This window comes from Odontesthes bonariensis, chromosome 8 (assembly GCF_027942865.1).
Source record: "Odontesthes bonariensis isolate fOdoBon6 chromosome 8, fOdoBon6.hap1, whole genome shotgun sequence".
In the NCBI taxonomy this organism is placed as follows: Eukaryota; Metazoa; Chordata; class Actinopteri; order Atheriniformes; family Atherinopsidae; genus Odontesthes; species Odontesthes bonariensis.
This window is the reverse complement of record NC_134513.1, coordinates 5,194,155-5,217,283: the sequence shown is the minus strand read 5'-3', so window position 1 is coordinate 5,217,283 and position 23,129 is coordinate 5,194,155. Positions and strand designations below refer to the sequence as shown.

Below are 23,129 nucleotides of genomic sequence, written 5' to 3'. Positions count from 1 at the left end.
CACACCAAGTCTTAAGAACTAGAAAATGGTGCTTTTAGGATATCTGAATTAGGTCATAAGTGCATATTGCATTAAATTAAACATCCACATGTTGGATATCAGACTAAACAAGAGCCTGTTCAAAACAGAACAAAGCAGAGATGATTTAAACCTCCGATTTAACACAATTTAACTGGGGGAAATGACAGATGTTCCATAAGAGACTTCGTGTCCAGCTATGACACAATCGGTCGGGCGATTTGAAGGGTGAGTTCTCATCAGCACCTCAACGCTCCCCCAGTAGGCAGCACTGCACTTGGCAGGAAAATGCAGCAGCTCTATTGCTCCCGAGGTGCTCGGTTTCCGAACAGGTTCAGCAATTGCTCCCACCAACAGACAACGTTATTGATGGGACCGTGTGTGGCTGCGTGACATTTACCTTGATCACGGGCCATTCATCGCCGCTCACAGCCACCGTTACTGCTCTATAAAACAGTTTAGTCCCACCTGGGGGGGGGGTGAAAAGTTGCTCAGTTTTTAAATACAGGAAAACAAGAAAACAATGTGCTTTTCCAGTGTTTATTTCACCATCCTTAGTCCTTAACATTATATACCCACTAAACAACATTTAGCTTACATAAATAATCTGCTACGGTTAACTAATTAGTGCAACTTAATATGAAATCCAGAGGGTTGGGTCAGACACAAAATATTTGTCTTGATGGAAAAACTATGTTACAAGACAAATTATGGAAATTTTCCAATAAATTAAATTTAGGGGGAAAAAAGAAAGGTCACGTGATGAGAAACTATACATCAAATGTACAACATAGCTATTCTGGGCACAGAATACTTCCTTTTCATGTGTAAAGTACTACACAACCCACGGTCCCATTTCGAAAGTCGAAACAAAGTGTTTCTTCCTGGTGGACGAACACATGAGCACAAACTGCATCTAAAAGCGGGGGGTAGAATCAACGAGTAAAGAAAAAGAAAGGCGTAAGAAAAAGATTAAAACTCTCCCACATCCACCCTCTTGTCTCTGAACTTGCTCCTGGCCTTGGTCCGAGCCTTGAACGCGGCAGAGTTATGGAGATGCTGGAAAACAAAAGCGAGGCGATTAGATGGAAGCCGGGAGGGAGTCCGACACACAGACGATGAGAGCAGCTTACCCTTTCAAAGCGAGAAATTTTCATGGCCTTCATTGTGGCCGAATCAACCAGCATGGGTGGTCCCAGTTCAAACACGTCTCTGATGAACTCGTTCGCCTGGTTGGAGAACAGTGAATCATTAGGCTGAATGTAGGAAGCCCACCTTTATGGTGAGACAACAAGGAAGGAAACATACCTGCAGGTGGTAATTCATTCCCGAGCCCACAAACTCCCTGAAGGCATCGTATGTCCTCTTTCTAACCCAGCTGTCAATGGTCATGCGTTCCGTCCCAAAGCGAATCGTCTCTGACTGGAAGTCACCTTCCTGGAAAATATAAAAATCAATCAGCACCCGGAATCCTGTGAGAATGGGCCTAAAACGTTCACCAATCACCATTAAGCCATCCGGAGTAAAAAGCAGGAAACAAAGAGACTCACCTCAACAGCCCTGAGTACGTCCCTGAACACAGACCGCTGCTTCCTCTTATCCGTCTTGGCTCTGTGCTTGTTACAGTCGGTGGCTAACGCGTTCTTACACATCAAGTCTCTTAAATGTTTTGGATACCATTGCTCCTGTCAAGGTTAGAATGGTTAAAAGTAGGCAAAGGGCGCCATGGAGGAAAGAAGAGTCGGTCAGGGCACAGAAAAGGGAGTGCCGGAGAGCCGAACGGAAATGGCGCAAGTCAAAGCTCCAGGTTCATTATGAGACTTACAAAGAAAAGCTATGTGTGTTCAACCAGACTTTGCGTAGAACAAGGGAGAGTTATTTTTCTGAAATCATCAAAAACTGCAGTAACAACTCTCGTGTCCTGTTTGCTACAGTAAACAGATTAACAAACCCTCCAGTTTCACTGCCTTTAGAACTCATTTCTACATCCAAGTGTAATGAGTTTGCAATATTCAAGGCAAGGCATTAAAAATGCAATAATTTCCACAACACAAATAACTACTCTGCAGCCAGCTAAACACCTAGAGCTGACACATTTCACACCTGTTACTGACAAAACAGTCAAAGAGACCATCTGCAGTCTGAGTTCATCAACGTGCTGCCTTGATGAGTTACCCACTAGATTCCTAAAGTCTGTGCTGAGCAGTTTGTTACCACAACTTGCTCATCTAGTCAACATCTCACTCCAGACTGGAACATTTCCAAAGGCCTTAAAAACTGCTGTCATTAAGCCTCTTCTAAAGAAGAGCAATCTTGATGCCACAGTACTGAACAACTACCGGCCCAAATCAAACCTGCCATTCTTAGGCAAAGTCCTAGAAAAAGTTGTATACCAACAGCTTAGTGACTTTCTCCTGTCTAACAATGCTTTTGATACTTTCCAATCAGGCTTTAGGCCCCACCACAGCACTGAGACAGCTCTGATCAAGGTGACAAATGACATCCGCCTGAACACAGATGCAAGTAGAGTCACAGTCTTAGTTCTGCTGGACCTGAGTGCTGCCTTTGACACAGTTGACCATGCGATCTTATTACAGAGGTTAGAAGACTGGGTGGGAATCTCTGGTCGTGCTTTAAACTGGTTCAAGTCCTATCTGGACGACAGGAAATATTTTGTTGAAATTGGTAACTGTGTCTCAGACCAAATGGCTATGACCTGTGGGGTTCCCCAGGGGTCAATCCTGGGACCCGTATTGTTCAATCTGTACATGCTTCCACTAGGCCAGCTAATACGCAGCTATAATGTGTCCTACCACAATTATGCAGATGACACTCAGATCTACGTGTCACTGACGGCAGGAGAACACGGGCCTGTAGATACACTGTGTCGCTGCATCGAACAGATCAGTGTGTGGATGCAAAACAATTTCCTCCAGCTAAACTCAGACAAAACTGAAATCATTGTCTGTGGCCCACAGAAACAAAGAGAAAGTGTTATCAGTCACCTTGAGACTCTCTCTCTAAAACCTAACTATCAAGTTAGAAATCTCGGGGTCATATTGGACTCAGACCTGAACTTTAACAGCCACATTAAATCTGTAACATCAGCAGCTTTTTTCCATCTAAAAAACATTGCCAGAATCAAAGGAATAGTGTCTAAACCAGACTTAGAGAGACTGATCCATGCGTTTGTCTCCAGCAGGTTAGACTACTGTAACGGCCTGCTCACTGGGCTCTCTAAACGGGCTATAAGACAGCTGCAGTACATCCAGAACGCTGCTGCTCGAGTCCTGACTAGAACCAGGAAATACGACCATATTAGTCCAGTGCTCAGGTCTCTGCACTGGCTTCCTGTCGCTCAGAGAATAGACTTTAAAACAGCTCTGCTTGTGTACAAGTCTCTTCACGGTCAAGCGCCAAAGTACATCTCTGACATGTTAGAGCCATATGAACCAACTCGGGCTCTGAGAACCTCAGGGAGGGGTCTCCTGCTGGTGCCCAGAGTCAGGACTAAACAAGGTGAGGCTGCGTTTCAGTTTTATGCCCCTAAAATCTGGAACAGTCTTCCAGAAGATGTGAGACAGGCCTCAACTCTGACAATGTTTAAATCCAGGCTGAAAACAGTTCTATTTAGCTGTGCATATGACACCTGAAAGTATTTTATCTGCACTCTTCACTTTTTAATTACTTAATGATTATTTTAATGGGTTTTAAATTTCTTTCTTTTTTAATTTCTTTCTTTTATTTTTTATTTTTTTATTCCTTTTTAATGGTTTTATTGCCTTCTTGTGATTTTATGTAGCTGTAAAGCACTTTGAATTGCCCTGTATATGAATTGTGCTCTATAAATAAAATTGCCTTGCCTTGCCTTCAGCTTATCGCAGAGTTCATCCCACTCACTGAATTCAAACTCCTAAAGAGACAGACAGAGATAAAAAAAAAATATCAATTGTGAGCCCTAAAAATGTAAGACACACTGGAAACAGACTGAAGCTTCATCTAAAAACCACAACTTACAGGATCGATATCCCTCATCAACTAGCCTGATAAACCAGCCTAAATGGATTGGATGTCTAATTTAGTCTGGCTCCGATCAATGGATACAACGGAACATTGTTGATGAGCACAACCCGTTGTCTTTCAAACCGTGTCTGTGCCTATAGGCCAACGCTCTGACCAATCAGCGCAACTGACTGTAACGTAGTAAGCGCGACAGAAAGCTTTGGTGGGAGGGGACTCTTCCAAAACTGATGCCAAGGCTGAATCAAACGAGCGCTGTTCCATTGCCGCCGCCATCTTTCTTGTTGTGCTTTCGCTGTCTATGTTCGCTTCCACTGCCCAACGTCGCACTGCTCTGTCGTCACTCCCTCAAAACCCCGCACCAGAACCCTCTGCCCCGCCCGTGTTGATTCAAAACACATCTCTGCGTTGTGATTGGTTTACTTGCCATCTGCCAGATTCAGGGCAGTATTTTCAAAATGAAAAGTGGTTCGAGGCCAGACCCAACCGCAGGCAAAACATTTTGCCGTCCAGCAGTTGGCGCTGGTTTTCCAGGCCACTCATCAACACAAGCCTGATAGCTTTTCTGCTGCTAAAGCTACGTCGACGTCACTTCTGGGAGCTGGGAGCTTCAAAGTAAGATGAGGGTTGAGCTACTACTGTAGACAACAAAGCAAGGCTGCTCAATTTCTCCATTATTAAAATAAATTCACAACTCTACAACATAAAAATTCATGTAGAATATAGCATATAGGCCTACTTTGTTGTCAATTTAAGTAGCTTAGAGCGCAAGTTTACTTTTATTTTTCATTTTTTTCTTCTTCCTCGTCGAATTTCTGTCGTTATCTGGTATAAGTGATACAATTGGCTATGAATCGCGCGCAAAGCAGCATGGGAAATACCTGACGTCATTTGATTGACATTCGTAGCACCCAATAAACGGCTCTAGGCATTCGTAAACCACGCCTCAAATACGAGAAAATGCACACCTAGTTCCCAGACCACCATCTCATCGAGATTGTGGACGCGTCAGCCAGGCTACTGTGTACTGTGTATATGGCTGGAATGACAATAAACCCTCTTGAATCTTGAATCTTGAATCAAACAGCTAAATGTGTTCAGAAAAAGCCTTTTTAGGCTTTGCTGTCATATGGGCTGGTACAGGAGGTGTTCCTACCCACATTAATAGTTTTGTACAATAACTCTCAGCATCACCTTTAGTTCTTATTTTGTATTTGAAGTTTATTTATTTTCTTTTGGGCAATAACGTATTCTGTAACGATATAATTTCACTTTGAGATCACACATTACATACCATCATTCTGTTTTACCTGTCAGGGTCTGTCTTGTCTGTTCATTGTTTATTTTTGTTAGTCTTGTCAGTTTCCTGTTTTATTTTTTCCTCACTTCCTGTTGTGCGTTACTTTAGGTTTCTTGACTTCCGCTGTGTGTGATTGCCCATTGTTTTCACCTGTGTCCTGTTTATTTATACCTTTTCTCCCCAGTGTGTCTTTGTCAGATTGTCTGCGTATTTGGTGTAGCTTTCCGGCGATTTATTCCCTCGTGATATATACATTCCTGGTTATTTCGACTTTTGCCTTGTTCTCTGGATATCCCTTTTTACCTTTTTGCCTAGCAATTTTGTACCTTTGCCTTTACGGACTGCCTTCACGTGTACCGCCTTGGAATAAACTCCGTTACTTCTACCTCGTCTGCCTCTGGTCTGCTCTGTGGGTCCACTGTCTGCCTGATCCTGACACTACCCAAAACATTTACCATGACTTTTTATTTTGATCTATTTGTTTAATTTATTTATTTATCCAATTATCATCATTATTGTTAGTAGTATTATTGTTGTTGTCTAATATACTGTCATTTTAATATTTATAATTTTTGAGCTTCTTGACTAATTTGAATTTCCCCCATTGTGGGATGAATAAAGAATTTTTCTATTCTATTCTATTCTATGTAAATCTTTGATCATTCAATATTTTGCTGCAGCAGTCTGATTACCATTTGATGATTAATGGATGTTCTGTTCTATTCTATTCTATTGAATGCCGTCTCAGGCGTTCTAAATCAACTGTTTGCATGACTATTTACTCTATGATAGAACATTCCACCCAGGATTCCTTTATGTTTGATGTTCACATCTTACAGTTCTTCCTTTATGAACACCCAAAACACCTGACGCTTTTCTGAAAAGCTCCTCTAATTGCAGAAAAAAACCTTCCCATCATGGTTTTCTTTTTTGGGGGTTTCATATATAAGTGGTATTGAAGGGATGAAATTAGAACTTTATCAAATGCACTGTCTGAAGCCATGGCTGCACTCAGCACACTTTCTGCAGAGCCAAATGTTCTGCACAGGTCTTTAAACACAACCCTGGTGATATCGTGAAGATTTTTCTCGTTCATGAGGATATCATTTCTTTCCACTTTAGTCATCACCAGGTATGTTATCTTTTCTTTTATCAAAGGAATTAAATCTTTGTCCTTGATTTCGGCTTTTGATAATATATATCACTTTGTATAATTTCATATAATTTCACTTTGAGATCACACATTACATACCATCATTCTGTTTTACCTGTCAGGGTCTGTCTTGTCTGTTCATTGTCTATTTTTGTTAGTCTTGTCAGTTTCCTGTTTTATTTTTTCCTCACTTCCTGTTGTGCGTTACTTTAGGTTTCTTGACTTCCGCTGTGTGTGATTGCCCATTGTTTTCACCTGTGTCCTGTTTATTTATACCTTTTCTCCCCAGTGTGTCTTTGTCAGATTGTCTGCGTATTTGGTGTAGCTTTCCGGCGATTTATTCCCTCGTGATATATACATTCCTGATTATTTCCACTTTTGCCTTGTTCTCTGGATATCCCTTTTTACCTTTTTGCCTAGCAATTTTGTACCTTTGCCTTTACGGACTGCCTTCACGTGTACCGCCTTGGAATAAACTCCCTTACTTCTACCTCGTCTGCCTCTGGTCTGCTCTGTGGGTCCACTGTCTGCCTGATCCTGACACTACCCAAAACATTTACCATGACTTTTTATTTTTATCTATTTGTTTCATTTATTTATTTATCCAATTATCATCATTATTGTTAGTAGTATTATTGTTGTTGTCTAATATACAGTCATTTTAATGTTTATAATTTTTGAGCTTCTTGACTAATTTGAATTTCCCCCATTGTGGGATGAATAAAGATTTTTTCTATTCTATTCTATGTAAATCTTTGATCATTCAATATTTTGCTGCAGCAGTCTGATTACCATTTGATGATTAATGGATGTTCTGTTCTATTCTATTCTATTGAATGCCGTCTCAGGCGTTCTAAATCAACTGTTTGCATGACTATTTACTCTATGATAGAACATTCCACCCAGGATTCCTTTATGTTTGATGTTCACATCTTACAGTTCTTCCTTTATGAACACCCAAAACACCTGACGCTTTTCTGAAAAGCTCCTCTAATTGCAGAAAAAAACCTTCCCATCATGGTTTTCTTTTTTGGGGGTTTCATATATAAGTGGTATTGAAGGGATGAAATTAGAACTTTTTCAAATGCACTGTCTGAAGCCATGGCTGCACTCACCACACTTTCTGCAGAGCCAAATGTTCTGCACAGGTCTTTAAACACAACCTTGGTGATATCTTGAAGATTTTCCTCGTTCATGAGGATATAATTTCTTTTCACTTTAGTCATCACCAGGAATGTTATCTTTTCTTTTATCAAAGGAATTAAATCTTTGTCCTTGATTTCGGCTTTTGATAAAAGCCTCAAAAACAGAGCAACGACGAGGTTGTTTGTCAGAAACTCTTTAGTAGACTCTGTTGACTCTGCAGAAAATTCCTCATCAATCGGATTAAAAGTAACTTTCTTTTTAGCAGTCTTTGTTGTTTTTAAATTATCATCGTGATGTTTGAGAATAGTTTTGTGTTGTGCACCGTCGTCGGGAGCTTGTGACACGTGACTTGAATCGGAGGGTGACGCTGGGATTGTCAAGGACTCGGGTCCAGTCTGTGAATCTTCAGGTGGTTGAGCCCCTTTTTTAAGAAGGTTTTCAATATCTGTGAGTGCGCCTGCTACTTTAGCACTCTGAACTGGTTCTGTCATCATCCAAAGAAAAAATGGCTGAAGAAACTTCCCAACAGCATCTTCTGTGATGGAATACAGAACCTCGGGAGAAAAGTCCTTCTGTGTTCCCTCCATTGTCTTTTTGGTTTCTGAAATGACTGAGTCTGATAGAAATAGACCCTTTGGTACAAAGGGAAGCTGATACACTTGGTCAGTCATCAAATGAGTGTACATCTCATCCGTTAAATCTTTTGAAAATGTCGAAACTTCCTCGGAATGCATGATGTCCTCCAGTTTCCAATAGAGCCCTTCTTCTGAAAACCTGATTTCAGTCATCAAGTTGTTCAGATTTGTTTCTAAGGTGTCGAAATTAATCTCCGAAGTCCCCTGTTTTGTCATTGTGACCAATCTTTTCTTGGTGATCGCAGGTGAAGTTTCAGGCCCATAAGACACCAACTTCAAGACAAATTGTTCATCTTGTCTCTCAAACGATTGCTTCAGATCCATCCTCATGTTGTCAAAGTGTGTCCTAACAAAACTGGAGAAGAAGGACTGCTCTTCTGGTTCTATCTCTTTCGGGGTATCCATCGGTCCAGGATTTGAGGCAAAGAAACGTCTCACTTCATCAATGATCAGGTCCATATTAAAAAGAGGTCCATGTGGAACACTGCTCCCGCTGGATCCAGCAGGACCCGCAGACTCGGGAGTTTCAGCATTTTCCATGATGATGTCGACGATTTCATCCGCTGCCCTATTTGCTGAGGGAGAGGGGCTGATGGGTAAACTGTTAGCACTTTCCTGAGTGGAACTCGATGTCTCAGATTTTGACCATTTCATCAGGATGTTGCTTATATCCTCAGTTAGTGAATCCTCAGAAATGAATGGTCTTTCGCTGTCAAATGATTGAAGGTTTTTAGTTTTACCTATACCTGTGCATTGTCTGGGACATTTGGTGTTAACTGTCACTAAGCATCCTCTTAGATAGCTGGCAGCTTGAGCAATCATGTCGTAAAGACATATGATATTAGACACGAGGCCACTGACGAAAATAGCAGGCTTTGGGGGTAAATGCCTTTTTTCCTTTATTGTGACTACGAGAGAATTAACTCTCTCTTCTATCTCTTCCTCAGTCAGTTCGGTGAGTTCTTGGATGCCTCCATAGCTGTCTTGAGGGGCATTTAGACAGGTGGAGAAACTTTTGTTAAAGGACTTTCCAAGGTCAACTTTTACGGTTCTCCAGATGAAACCCTTGGGATCCCTCTTGGGAAGCACAGCTCTTAAGAGAACTGCTGACACAGTCTGTATAATGTCTGTTACCATCGCTGCAAGAATGACTTGCAATTTAAAAACCATTTTGCCAGCAAGCAGCGAGGTCCATTGAGCTGCTGTGACTTTTTCCAGATGTCTTTTCACAATTGGAAGGATGTCTTTTTCTGTAATTGTGAATAATTCCTCCTGCATACCGCTTGATTTCATTTTGTACATCGTTCTTCTTCTCTGTCCAGATGCAAAATAAAATTCTCGATGTGTCTTCACAAGATGTCTGCAATCCAGTAATGGTTGTAAGCGAGGTTTAGGGACACCTCCCAACCTAGGTGTAGGGGGCTTATAACAATTAAGTATGACGCAATTAAGTATGACGCACTAACGCACATCAGAGTATGACGTCACATAGAATGGTTAAAAAAAATAGTGGTGATAAACATCAGAGACGATGGAATTTTGGTCACGTGATCGCAATGCTGCAGTTGCCCATCGGGAGCAAAGGGAAGATTCCCGCTGGGACACTTACGAGTTGGACCGCCGTCCCGATCAGGGAGAAAAGGTCTCGTGTCTGCCTACAGATAGTATTATTATAGTATTATTTTTATTAGAAGTAGAAGAACTAACAGTAGTAATCGTGTAATATCTGTACACTCAGTACTTAAACTGCCTTTAAAAGTCATACAACATGCTTATTTCATGTATAAGGCTCAGAGCGGATTTACACTTTCTGCACTGAAATAGGTATTTGCGACATAAACGGAGCGCTTTCAGGTTCAGTTTTCACTTCAGACAACTAAGCATAGCTATATGTTTCACCAAAGCAACCATAAATGGTTAGAGCCCTCTTCAGTGCTCTTGGCATCACGCGCGAACACACGCCACTATTCCGGGATTGGTCAGGAATGCCGGGAACCCTCCTCGTGACATGTCTGCCGGTATAAATACAGCGAGGCGCCGTGTTGTTATGCAGTTTTGGTGTATGAGAGGAAAATGTATCGTCTCGGCCAACAGTCTAGCCCCAAGATCGCCTTCGATTTTTTTTTATCCACTGTGCCACGGGATCATTTTCACTTTACTAGACAATACAATAAAAGCTGGTCGTGTATTGGCTGACTTTTGATCAAATTTGCCTTGAATCTGCACGAAAATGCCGAGGAACAAGAAGAAAAATAGCAGGGGTAAGTAAACGAGCGGCCTCGACGCTCTGGCCTAGCTTCTGCGTGGTCCTTCGGCTGACGGTAGTTGTAGTTCTTTCTTTATTGTCGTTCCATTGAATGCAATTTAACGTGGTTACACTACGGACTACAAACGTTGGAAGCTGACCTGTGAACACACTAAGCTAGCTAGCCGTCGACACAAAACAGCAACCGTTGTTACGGTTACTTGCAAAATTGCAACGATACGGTTATATACTGGTTTTCGAGTAACCTACAACAGTTATAAATGTGTACCAAACAGAAACCCTCTATCCTCTCACCTTGGAAACTAACAACGGCCACTCCCTGTCCGAAGGAAAATACACATGCGGTTGCTAGGTCAACATTATTTATCGATAGATAAATCTAATATTCTCTTGATACTCTAACATATTTTACCACTGTTTACGGCTTTATATAGTACAAAACAAAGTGGATTGAAGCGAAGTGGATTGGCTCCAACCGCATTAAAGGTCAGCTGAAATTGCGTCTACAGACGTTATTATCGGCTAACGTTAGCTGACATTCAACTTTAACGCGTGATAGTTGTTTTGTGTTTGTATATTGGCTTTTTGGAGGGTTATCCCTTCGTAGCGGTGGAAGGCGGACATTTTGGACTGATGGCGGGTGGTTAAGAGGCGGCCCCAGTTTTAGATACCAGCGGTTCCGGGGAAAATAGTCCACGTCAACGCATGTCCTCTACAAAAATACAACGGCTGGCGATTTGATAAGATAGCTACTTGAAATCAAGTGTTTGTCATGGCTTGAAGTATCCAAAGACATTCACGTTTAGCTGTGAGACTTCTGTGTTATGGGAGTAAGCTAACAAACACAAACATGCCTTCCAGAGGTGAATTTAGGCCAAGGCAGTGTCGCCTGTTGAGTCTGGTTTCAGTTTTATCTCCTATCTGAGGATAACTTTAGCCGGAATTTCTCAGAAGCCTGACTCGTAAAAACATAAACATTTAACAGGAGTCAAGATTTAACACTTATTTTAACTCCCAGGTTAATCTGGATTTCCACACAGGTCTCGGCGGGTTTCCTGTCTGCAGGGTTTCATTCTACTTTAGTCTCTTCTCGATGGTATTAACAAAAGTTCCCTTTCTTGGAAAATAGCTGACGTGAACTGTGGACTTTGGTTTGACCGGCTGCACACTTCCTCCTTTTACTGTGTCAAATCACTATCTGTTTATTCTGAACACGAGCTTTAAAACGGGGGCTGTAATTGCAGTGGTGTAGCCATGTTTCGGTGACCCGTGTGGCTCCAACCTGATCGCGGTTGTTTAAGCAGACAGCTAAAGTGAGTTTATTCCGATAGCCTTTTCATATGAGATGATACAAGCAGTACGGGATAAGCCGTGCAGAGGACACGCGACTGATTAGATAGCTGTGGTATTTGCTGTAGTACCTGTGTGGCGCTTGGGTTGCATAATAGTCTCACACCGGCCGGCTGTGCTGTTCCAGTGACTTTGATTATACTGAATTGCCTGTGTTTGTGTCACTCTGCTTCATTCTTAGGGGGCCAGCATGGAGCTGTGCAGCCTTTCAGTGATGAAGATGCCTCCATTGAGACCCTCAGTCACTGCAGCACCTTCAGTGACACCACAAGTGTGGCGGAGGAAGGTAGGTCCGGTTTGTATTCAGTGTTTTTGGCCTTTTGCTTGAACTTAAGCTTGTTTAACGAGTCTGTTTTCTACACCTTGTTGTGATTTCAGGCGCCGAGGCCAGTGAGGACACAGCCCAGGAGGATTTCCAGTATAAGCTGAAGGGGTTCATAGACAGCACTGTGGATAAGAGGTTCAAGTCCTGCCTTGTCTAAATTTTTACATGTTATCTGAGCTCCGGTGCACGTTTTTACACGTCCACAAAGCGAATTCAGTAAAAAAAAGGAGTTCCACAAGAAAAACAGCGTGTTGTTTTCACAAAGAGTTTGCAACAACACACGGTTTTAGTGTTGTGGTCACCTTTTTAAACCAAAATTGGCACTTTTTATGCAGAATTTTAAACAATTTCCACTTGCTTAAACCTCTACCAATTGACTGCTTCCATAAACTGAAGTGGACTTAGGTTATTCATATAATTTAAGCAGAGAGATGGATGGTGATTTGATGGAAATGTATCTTTAAGTTTGTACGGATGAATATAAGACGCTACAGTTGGAGTCGGGGTGAGCAATCCTTCGCATTTGCTAGACACGGTGGGAATCGGTGAAAAGTTGTCTTGTTCCTGTTTTTCCCGCGGTGATCATGTGAAGTGCTGCTGCACTTTGTCACGCAGTACACATCCAGATGGAATGAAATGCACAACAAAATGCAGAGCAAACAGGCTATGTGCCTCAGATAAAGAACGGGCCGAACCAAACGTGTAACCTGCAACATGATGCGCTGCGGTGTGGCGTCACGTTGCCTTAAAACAAACTTCTGGAGTTTATCTTTCCAGGAATCATGATTCAATCACTGCTCATCAAAGCTGGACCTAATTTTTAGAAAGACAATTGACCTGGGACTGAACACATATAGTACCCTGCCTCTGTGTTTGTGTGGCGGTGTTAATGTTGGTGTATCTGTTTCCTCAGTGCTAAGACCCGACAGGGAGCTTTGGATGGGCTTAAGACGGCGATGGCTACACGGATCCTGTATGAGTTCATCTCAGAGAGAAGGATGACCATCACAGACAGCATCGAGCGTTGCCTTAAGAAAGGTACCAGAGAAGATAAAGATGCTTGTTGTTGTCGGCAGGTATTCTTTACTGATTGCACAGTTGACAACATGCGGGGGTTGTGGTACAGTTCCAGCAGCAGAAATGAGATGCTGGTGGGTTGAATGCTCATGGAAAAATTCTTCCTCAGGCAAAGGCGAGGAGCAGCGAGCGGCAGCTTCTTTAGCCTGCTTGTTGTGCATTCAGTTGGGCTCTGGAATTGAGAGCGAAGAGGTGTTTAAGACTCTGAAACCCATCTTCAAAAACATCCTGGCAGATGGATCAGCCAACATACAAGCCAGACAAGCTGTGAGTGTGATTGTGGGGATTTTTCTGAGTTCTGTCTGGATTTTTCCACTCGACGTCGGCTGAAGTTTGTTTGTTTTGTTTCTGTCAAAGGTGGCGACAAGTCTGGGACTCTGCACACTTGTTGCAGAAGATGACATTTTGGTGAGTTTGCAAGAACTTCTGTGTCTGATTTGTGGTGTGACATCTGGGCTGGAGGGCAGCCTGCTGAGACAGCGTTCTGTCACATCTGTGTTTGTGCACATCATTGCGCCGGATCTGCTCTCATGAAGTCAGCAGGATCGGCAGCTAAACTTAAGCATCGTCTCGTAAATATTTTATGTGTGGCGACGACTTGACACGAGTGTTTTTAGACTGAGAGATGACGTGTAATGTCGGATCCCTGCTGCAGGACGTGCAGGCCACCATGGAGTGTTTTGAGAACCTGTTCACCCGGTTGTACGCAAAGGCAGACGGGACCTGTCCTTCCACGAGTCCGCAGACGAGCCAGCTCTACACCAACGCCCTCCTTTCCTGGGCGCTGCTGCTCACCATCTGCTCAGCCAACCAGCTCAAAGACATCCTGCACAAGTAAGACCGACGGCCAGAGTGAATGTTTACTGGCATTATTTATACCGGGGATTGTTGAATGGACTGATACTTTGCTGTGCAGACACCTGTCCAAACTACCGAGGCTGCTCGAGAGCGACGATGTCAACATGCGAATCGCTGCAGGGGAGACCATCGCCCTGCTCTTCGAGCTGGCCAGGGATATCGATCCTGTAAGTTGTGGTTTTTAGATGAAGCTTCAGTCTGTTTCCAGTGTGTCTTACATTTTTAGGGCTCACAATTGATATATTTTTTTTTTTATCTCTGTCTGTCTCTTTAGGAGTTTGAATTCAGTGAGTGGGATGAACTCTGCGATAAGCTGAACGCGTTAGCCACCGACTGCAACAAGCACAGAGCCAAGACGGATAAGAGGAAGCAGCGGTCTGTGTTCAGGGACGTACTCAGGGCTGTTGAGGTGAGTCTCTTTGTTTCCTGCTTTTTACTCCGGATGGCTTAATGGTGATTGGTGAACGTTTTAGGCCCATTCTCACAGGATTCCGGGTGCTGATTGATTTTTATATTTTCCAGGAAGGTGACTTCCAGTCAGAGACGATTCGCTTTGGGACGGAACGCATGACCATTGACAGCTGGGTTAGAAAGAGGACATACGATGCCTTCAGGGAGTTTGTGGGCTCGGGAATGAATTACCACCTGCAGGTATGTTTCCTTCCTTGTTGTCTCACCATAAATGTGGGCTTCCTACATTCAGCCTAATGATTCACTGTTCTCCAACCAGGCGAACGAGTTCATCAGAGACGTGTTTGAACTGGGACCACCCATGCTGGTTGATTCGGCCACAATGAAGGCCATGAAAATTTCTCGCTTTGAAAGGGTAAGCTGCTCCCATCGTCTGTGTGTCGGACTCCCTCCCGGCTTCCATCTAATCGCCTCGCTTTTGTTTTCCAGCATCTCCATAACTCTGCCGCGTTCAAGGCTCGGACCAAGGCCAGGAGCAAGTTCAGAGACAAGAGGGTGGATGTGGGAGAGTTTTAATCTTTTTCTTATGCCTTTCTTTTTCTTTACTCGTTGATTCTACCCCCCGCTTTTAGATGCAGTTTGTGCTCATGTGTTCGTCCACCAGGAAGAAACACTTTGTTTCGACTTTTGAAATGGGACCGTGGGTTGTGTAGTACTTTACACATGAAAAGGAAGTATTCTGTGCCCAGAATAGCTATGTTGTACATTCGATGTATAGTTTCTCATCACGTGACCTTTCTTTTTTCCCCCTAAAATGTAATTTATTGAAAAATTTCCATAATTTGTCTTGTAACATAGTTTTTCCATCAAGACAAATATTTTGTGTCTGACCCAACCCTCTGGATTTCATATTAAGTTGCACTAATTAGTTAACCGTAGCAGATTATTTATGTAAGCTAAATGTTGTTTAGTGGGTATATAATGTTAAGGACTAAGGATGGTGAAATAAACACTGGAAAAGCACATTGTTTTCTTGTTTTCCTGTATTTAAAAACTGAGCAACTTTTCACCCCCCCCCCAGGTGGTTCTAAACTGTTTTATAGAGCAGTAACGGTGGCTGTGAGCGGCGAGGAATGGCCCGTGATAAAGGTAAATGTCACGCAGCCACACACGGTCCCATCAATAACGTTGTCTGTTGGTGGGAGCAATTGCTGAACCTGTTCGGGAACCGAGCACCTCGGGAGCAATAGAGCTGCTGCATTTTGAACACATCAGCACGCTAATCTGTACCTTTCGGCGCTCAAAAAATAATTTTCATGGTTTCTGCTCAGGACATTAGAGTTTCAAGAGTGCGCGTGGTTGAAAAGTGTCCCACCGCTACAGTTTGTACCTGTTTCTTTGTGCCCAGCTGCGGTTCGGTCTCCATAGTTACATAACGACCGTGCTGAGTTTATAATGCATTCCAATGAGACGGAATATTCGTGTGTAAAGTGGAGGCTCCAACTGACAGTGGCCCAGTACAGAAACCTGTCACTGTGTAACACAAACCTTTAACCTACAGACATAATTTTACTATCAATTCTTTGGAAAATTTGTCCTCTTACTCATGACGTGACTTTCATAGCCATCACAACTTTACTTTTTGAACTAGAAGCCTTAAATCACAGGAGTACCTTCCAACTGCCCAACAGGCAATACAAACAAGGAGGAGGATTTTGTTGCAAAAGCTGAAGAGACAGCTTTTAAAACTCGCTCTAATTTCCACAGTAACACAAATGACACATCGACGTGAGCAGCAAAGCCTCGTTGTTGTTACGGTGCTAAAACTGGGACAGCCGGAGAAACAGATTTCCCACAAAATGGAGAGCTTTGACCTAAAGTCAAACAGCTCACACAGGTAGATGTGATGCTGACATGAATCATCTGGAATATAAACCTCAGCTACCATATAGCACACATGGATTTACACATATGTAAGCAATCTCAAATGATACCAACTCCATTGCTCTGATACAGAAACACACACATACTCACATCCCTGAAGAGTCACAAAGACAAATATCTGTATCATATTTAGAGACTAACAGATACACGACCGCTAACACACATGCTTTTGAACGGACAGACTGATGGACGCAAAGTAAAACGTTTTGGTTTTCTTTGACACAGGAGGCTGTCATGTTGGCCTCATCCAGCGTACATCTCAAATAAATCCTTAACCTTGAAACTGGCTCCTTGAAGCGATGGAAGATTTTCAATGAAAGCCTGAATAAACGCAAACATCTGTGTTTTAGTCAGGGAGCCAAAGTCTCAAAAGCTCAATGAAAAGGGTTGAACCTGACATGGTCTGCCATACTGTTTATTTGTGTTTTTTCTATCAAAAAATGAAGGGTACATACACTTGTCACGTCCATGGACTCTTGTTTTTAGTTTCATGTTTTAGGTCACGTTTTTGAGTTTCAATCCATGTTTAGTTTTTCGGTTCATGTCTTTTTGCCCGTTTTTTTTGTTGATATCTTTCGGCGTTGGTGTAGAGCTGGCTCGTCTGCGGACTCGTGGAAGGACAGGTCCCGTCTGCCTTTGCGTACAACCGGGTGAACAGGTTCTCAAAACACTCCATGGTGGCCTGCACGTCCTGCAGCAGGGATCCGACATTACACGTCATCTCTCAGTCTAAAAACACTCGTGTCAAGTCGTGGCCAGACACAGAAGTTCTTGCAAACTCACCAAAATGTCATCTTCTGCAACAAGTGTGCAGAGTCCCAGACTTGTCGCCACCTTTGACAGAAACAAAACAAACAAACTTCAGTGGAAAAATCCAGACAGAACTCAGAAAAATCCCCACAATCACACTCACAGCTTGTCTGGCTTGTATGTTGGCTGATCCATCTGCCAGGATGTTTTTGAAGATGGGTTTCAGAGTCTTAAGGCGGTAGCATGGTTGCCGCGTCTGTCACGGCGGTGTCGCACCGTGACGTCAAAATGACGCATCAGGCCTGGTGCTTCCCTTGAAAAGACGGCGCTGCGCGTTGTCGTGCACCAGTCGATTTTTGTAACTTGGCGGCGCCGAGCACAACGAACCGGATGGACCGATGTGAGACCAGGCTCAGTGAGGAGGTGCGTTTGTACAGGCAGCTGTACGAAACTGCAGTGAAACAGCACAGGGAGCACGTAAACTCCCCAAACTGGTGCACAGAGATGGGCAGAACTTTGGGGAAACAGGGAGAGTTCTGTAAGAATGTGTGGAAGAAGCTACGGGACAGATACGTAGGATGACCAACCGTCCCGCATAGCGCGTGCGCGTACAGCGTTCGAGGCCAAAATAGTCCGTCCCGCAAATTCAGAGCTTGTCCCGCATAATTGATTCTTGCTGGGGTTGTCACTTTCCCCGCGCCACCCAGATAGCCAAACGAGCGTTACTTGACATTTCAGAACAGCACAGTCGCCGCAGACTGTAGAGCTACAACAGATCCACACGCGCGCGCACACACACACCCTTTGCAGTCGCATCTGACAGGCTGGCTGTTATCAAATATTTGTTGTTGCCATGACAATTGACTCAGCGTTCGCAGTGATGATGAACGTCAATTCACGCACCTCATCACTAGGCACTTCAGTCAGTCAGTTGGCGCGGCACACTTGACTAGATCTAGTTGTGGATTGTGGTTTGTGGATAAAAAAAGTGTGTGTCATTGAATGTTCAAAATATTATTGTTATCATAATTATTGTTATATATTACATCACCAATAACAGAGGAATCGATATATATATATATATATATATATATATAAATTGATATACCATGTAAGGTAGTATGTGCTAGAAATGCGAAAAACCACTAAGAGTCTGGCGGCAGTGAGGCGTCCACCCTTGTCCCCCCTTTGGCTTTTGAGCAGGTGGTCACCCTACAGATACGTGAAGGCAAAGAAGAGGGCAGAGACTCTGTTGATGCCGGGGGCTTCAAACCTTCACCTCTTTTAACTGAATTAAAAAAATTAAAATGATCCGAAAACTGCAGCAGCATCATTAATTACAGTATTCCTGCTCTTGACAGCGGCATTGTTTTCTTCTCCACTTTCGTGGTTGTAGCGTAGAGGTAACCTTCACTTAGCAGCGCCACCTCTGTGACGGAGAAAATTGCAACTACTGGCGCGCATCGACTTCCGCCACTATATAGGGTCAACACCGCTCGCGCGAGCATTCAACCCACCAGCATCTCATTTCTGCTGCTGGAACTGTACCACAACCCCCGCATGTTGTCAACTGTGCAATCAGTAAAGAATACCTGCCGACAACAACAAGCATCTTTATCTTCTCTGGTACCTTTCTTAAGGCAACGCTCGATGCTGTCTGTGATGGTCATCCTTCTCTCTGAGATGAACTCATACAGGATCCGTGTAGCCATCGCCGTCTTAAGCCCATCCAAAGCTCCCTGTCGGGTCTTAGCACTGAGGAAACAGATACACCAACATTAACACCGCCACACAAACACAGAGGCAGGGTACTATATGTGTTCAGTCCCAGGTCAAATGTCTTTCTAAAAATTAGGTCCAGCTTTGATGAGCAGTGATTGAATCATGATTCCTGGAAAGATAAACTCCAGAAGTTCGTTTAAAGGCAACGTGACGCCACACCGCAGCGCATCATGTTGCAGGTTACACGTTTGGTTCGGCCCGTTCTTTATCTGAGGCACATAGCCTGTTTGCTCTGCATTTTGTTGTGCATTTCATTGCATCTGGATGTGTACTGCGTGACAAAATGCAGCAGCACTTCACATGATCACCGCGGGAAAAACAGGAACAAGACAACTTTTCACCGATTCCCACCGTGTCTAGCAAATGCGAAGGATTGCTCACCCCGACTCCAACTGTAGCGTCTTATATTCATCCGTACAAACTTAAAGATACATTTCCATCAAATCACCATCCATCTCTCTGCTTAAATTATATGAATAACCTAAGTCCACTTCAGTTTATGGAAGCAGTCAATTGGTAGAGGTTTAAGCAAGTGGAAATTGTTTGAAATTCTGCATAAAAAGTGCCAATTTTGGTTTAAAAAGGTGACCACAACACTAAAACCGTGTGTTGTTGCAAACTCTTTGTGAAAACAACACGCTGTTTTTCTTGTGGAACTCCTTTTTTTACTGAATTCGCTTTGTGGACGTGTAAAAACGTGCACCGGAGCTCAGATAACATGTAAAAATTTAGACAAGGCAGGACTTGAACCTCTTATCCACAGTGCTGTCTATGAACCCCTTCAGCTTATACTGGAAATCCTCCTGGGCTGTGTCCTCACTGGCCTCGGCGCCTGAAATCACAACAAGGTGTAGAAAACAGACTCGTTAAACAAGCTTAAGTTCAAGCAAAAGGCCAAAAACACTGAATACAAACCGGACCTACCTTCCTCCGCCACACTTGTGGTGTCACTGAAGGTGCTGCAGTGACTGAGGGTCTCAATGGAGGCATCTTCATCACTGAAAGGCTGCACAGCTCCATGCTGGCCCCCTAAGAATGAAGCAGAGTGACACAAACACAGGCAATTCAGTATAATCAAAGTCACTGGAACAGCACAGCCGGCCGGTGTGAGACTATTATGCAACCCAAGCGCCACACAGGTACTACAGCAAATACCACAGCTATCTAATCAGTCGCGTGTCCTCTGCACGGCTTATCCCGTCCTGCTTGTATCATCTCATATGAAAAGGCTATCGGAATAAACTCACTTTAGCTGTCTGCTTAAACAACGGCGATCAGGTTGGAGCCACACGGGTCACCGAAACATGGCTCCACCACTGCAATTACAGCCCCCGTTTTAAAGCTCGTGTTCAGAATAAACAGATAGTGATTTGACACAGTAAAAGGAGGAAGTGTGCAGCCGGTCAAACCAAAGTCCACAGTTCACGTCAGCTATTTTCCAAGAAAGGGGACTTTTGTTAATACCATCGAGAAGAGACTAAAGTAGAATGAAACCCTGCAGACAGGAAACCCGCCGAGACCTGTGTGGAAATCCAGATTAACCTGGGAGTTAAAATAAGTGTTAAATCTTGACTCCTGTTAAATGTTTATATTTTTACGAGTCAGGCTTCTGAGAAATTCCGGCTAAAGTTATCCTCAGATAGGAGATAAAACTGAAACCAGACTCAACAGGCGACACTGCCTTGGCCTAAATTCACCTCTGGAAGGCATGTTTGTGTTTGTTACACGCAATTTCAGCTGACCGTTAATGCAGTTGGAGCCAATCTACTTTGCTTCAATCCACTTTTTGTTTTGTACTATATAAAGCCGTAAACAGTGGTAAAATATGTTAGAGTATTAAGAGAATATTAGATTTATCTAGTGATAAATAATGTTGACCTAGCAACCGCATGTGTATTTTCCTTCGGACAGGGAGTGGCCGTTGTTAGTTTCCAAGGTGAGAGGATAGAGGGTTTCTGTTTGGTACACATTTATAACTGTTGTAGGTTACTCAAAAACCAGTTGTTAAAATTGGCTTTGTTCTTAGACATTATGAATGAAATAAGTCTCAGTACTATTCCATATGACCTAAAGTGATCCAGGAGTAGAAAGACAAAACAATTAGGAAAGCCTGGGAAAGCAAGGGCAGATTCACACACACACACACACACACACACACACACGCACACATTGTTTTGGGCTGATCCAGAGAATATGACGAAGCATGTTGAACCTACTCATGTCCAATCATACTCGGTCGAATGTGAGTCCAACCAATCAGGCTATAAATAAACATGATACCCGGAAATCATGGCTCAGTCTGACAGCCTTCCTGCGGGAGCTTTGTTCCACTGAGCCCAGCGCTGTTATGCTTTGATGTGTGACTACAAATAAACACTTCATTTTCACTTGAATTACTTCGGTCCGTTCTTGAGCCTCCTACTAAAAGAACCGAATCTAACACAGCTCAGCTTCCAACGTTTGTAGTCCGTAGTGTAACCACGTTAAATTGCATTTGATGGAACGACAATAAAGAAAGAACTACAACTACCGCCAGCCGAAGGACCACGCAGAAGCAAGGCCAGAGCGTCGAGGCCGCTCGTTTACTCTCCCCTGCTATTCTTCTTCTTGTTCCTCGGCATTTTCGTGCAGATTCAAGGCAAATTTGATCAAAAGTCAGCCAATACACGACCAGCTTTTATTGTATTGTCTAGTAAAGTGAAAATGATCCCGTGGCACAGTGGATAAAAAAAAATCGAAGGCGATCTTGGGGCTAGACTGTTGGCCGAGACGATACATTTTCCTCTGATACACCAAAACTGCATAACAACACGGCGCCTCGCTGTATTTATACCGGCAGACATGTCACGAGGAGGGTTCCCGGCATTCCTGACCAATCCCGGAATAGTGGCGTGTGTTCGCGCGTGATGCCAAGAGCACTGAAGAGGGCTCTAACCATTTATGGTTGCTTTGGTGAAACATATAGCTATGCTTAGTTGTCTGAAGTGAAAACTGAACCTGAAAGCGCTCCGTTTATGTCGCAAATAGCTATTTCAGTGCAGAAAGTGTAAATCCGCTCTGAGCCTTGAAATACATGAAATAAGCATGTTGTATGACTTTTATAGGCTACGCAGTTTAAGTACTGAGTGTACAGATATTACACGATTACTACTGTTAGTTCTTCTACTTCTAATAAAAATAATACTATAATAATACTATCTGCAGGCAGACACGAGACCTTTTCTCCCTGATCGGGACGGCGGTCCAACTCGTAAGTGTCCCAGCGGGAATCTTCCCTTTGCTCCCGATGGGCAGATGCAGCATTGCGATCACGTGACCAAAATTCCATCGTCTCTGATGTTTATCACCACTATTTTTTTTAACCATTCTATGTGACGTCATACTCTGATGTGCGTTAGTGCGTCATACTTAATTGCGTCATACTTAATTGTTATAAGCCCCCTACACCTAGGTCGGGAGGTGTCCCTAAACCTCGCTTACAACAATTACTGGATTGCAGACATCTTGTGAAGACACATCGAGAATTTTATTTTGCATCTATACAGAGAAGAAGAAAGATCTACAAAATGAAATTCACCAGAATCCAGATGGAAACATCCACAATTACAGAAGAAGACATCCTTCCAATTGTGAAAAGACATCTGGAAAAAGTCACAGCAGCCCAGTGGGCCTCGCTGGTTGCTGGCAAAACGGATTTTAAAATGCAAGCCATTCTTGCAGCAATGTTAACAGACATTATACAGACTGTGTCAACAGTTCTCTTAAGATTCTGGCTTCCCAAGGCTCGAGAGCGCACTCCAAAAAACATGGATTACGGGGATTTAACTTTGACAGCTGTAAAAGTTGACCTTGGAGAGTCCTTGACCAAAAGTTTCTCCACCTGTCTAAATGCCCCTCAAGACAGCTATGGAGGCATCCAAGAACTCACCGAACTGACTGAGGAAGAGATAGAAGAGAGAGTTAATTCTCTCTTAATCAAAGTAATGGAAACAAGACATTTACCCCCAAATCCTGCTATTTTCGTCAGTGGCCTCGTGTCTACTATCAGATGTCTTGGCGACATGATTGCTCATGCTGCCAGCTATCTAAGAGGA

At 43.3% G+C, this 23,129-nt stretch overlaps 2 protein-coding genes across 2 annotated transcripts; one reads left to right on the top strand and one right to left on the bottom strand.

The window, feature by feature from the left end:
* Positions 1 to 544: 544 nt before the first annotated feature.
* LOC142385915 (interferon-related developmental regulator 1-like) lies at positions 545 to 21,846 on the bottom strand. Its single transcript, XM_075472596.1, has 11 exons — positions 21,627 to 21,846; positions 19,960 to 20,065; positions 19,786 to 19,867; positions 18,771 to 19,008; positions 17,417 to 17,503; positions 17,287 to 17,337; positions 17,057 to 17,194; positions 1,569 to 1,661; positions 1,327 to 1,455; positions 1,152 to 1,247; positions 545 to 1,077 (listed from the first exon to the last, which is right to left on the bottom strand). Exons 1-11 carry the CDS (start codon positions 21,654 to 21,656, stop codon positions 991 to 993), a joined length of 1,137 nt encoding a protein of 378 aa, XP_075328711.1. The 5' UTR covers positions 21,657 to 21,846; the 3' UTR covers positions 545 to 990.
* Positions 10,293 to 15,582, top strand: LOC142385156 (interferon-related developmental regulator 1-like). The gene is made up of 12 exons (XM_075471399.1): positions 10,293 to 10,533; positions 12,070 to 12,174; positions 12,267 to 12,348; positions 13,127 to 13,251; positions 13,400 to 13,557; positions 13,648 to 13,698; positions 13,946 to 14,124; positions 14,207 to 14,315; positions 14,423 to 14,557; positions 14,671 to 14,799; positions 14,879 to 14,974; positions 15,049 to 15,582. The coding sequence occupies exons 1-12, from the start codon at positions 10,503 to 10,505 to the stop codon at positions 15,133 to 15,135; spliced, it is 1,287 nt and encodes a 428-aa protein (XP_075327514.1). The 5' UTR covers positions 10,293 to 10,502; the 3' UTR covers positions 15,136 to 15,582.
* Positions 21,847 to 23,129: the final 1,283 nt, after the last annotated feature.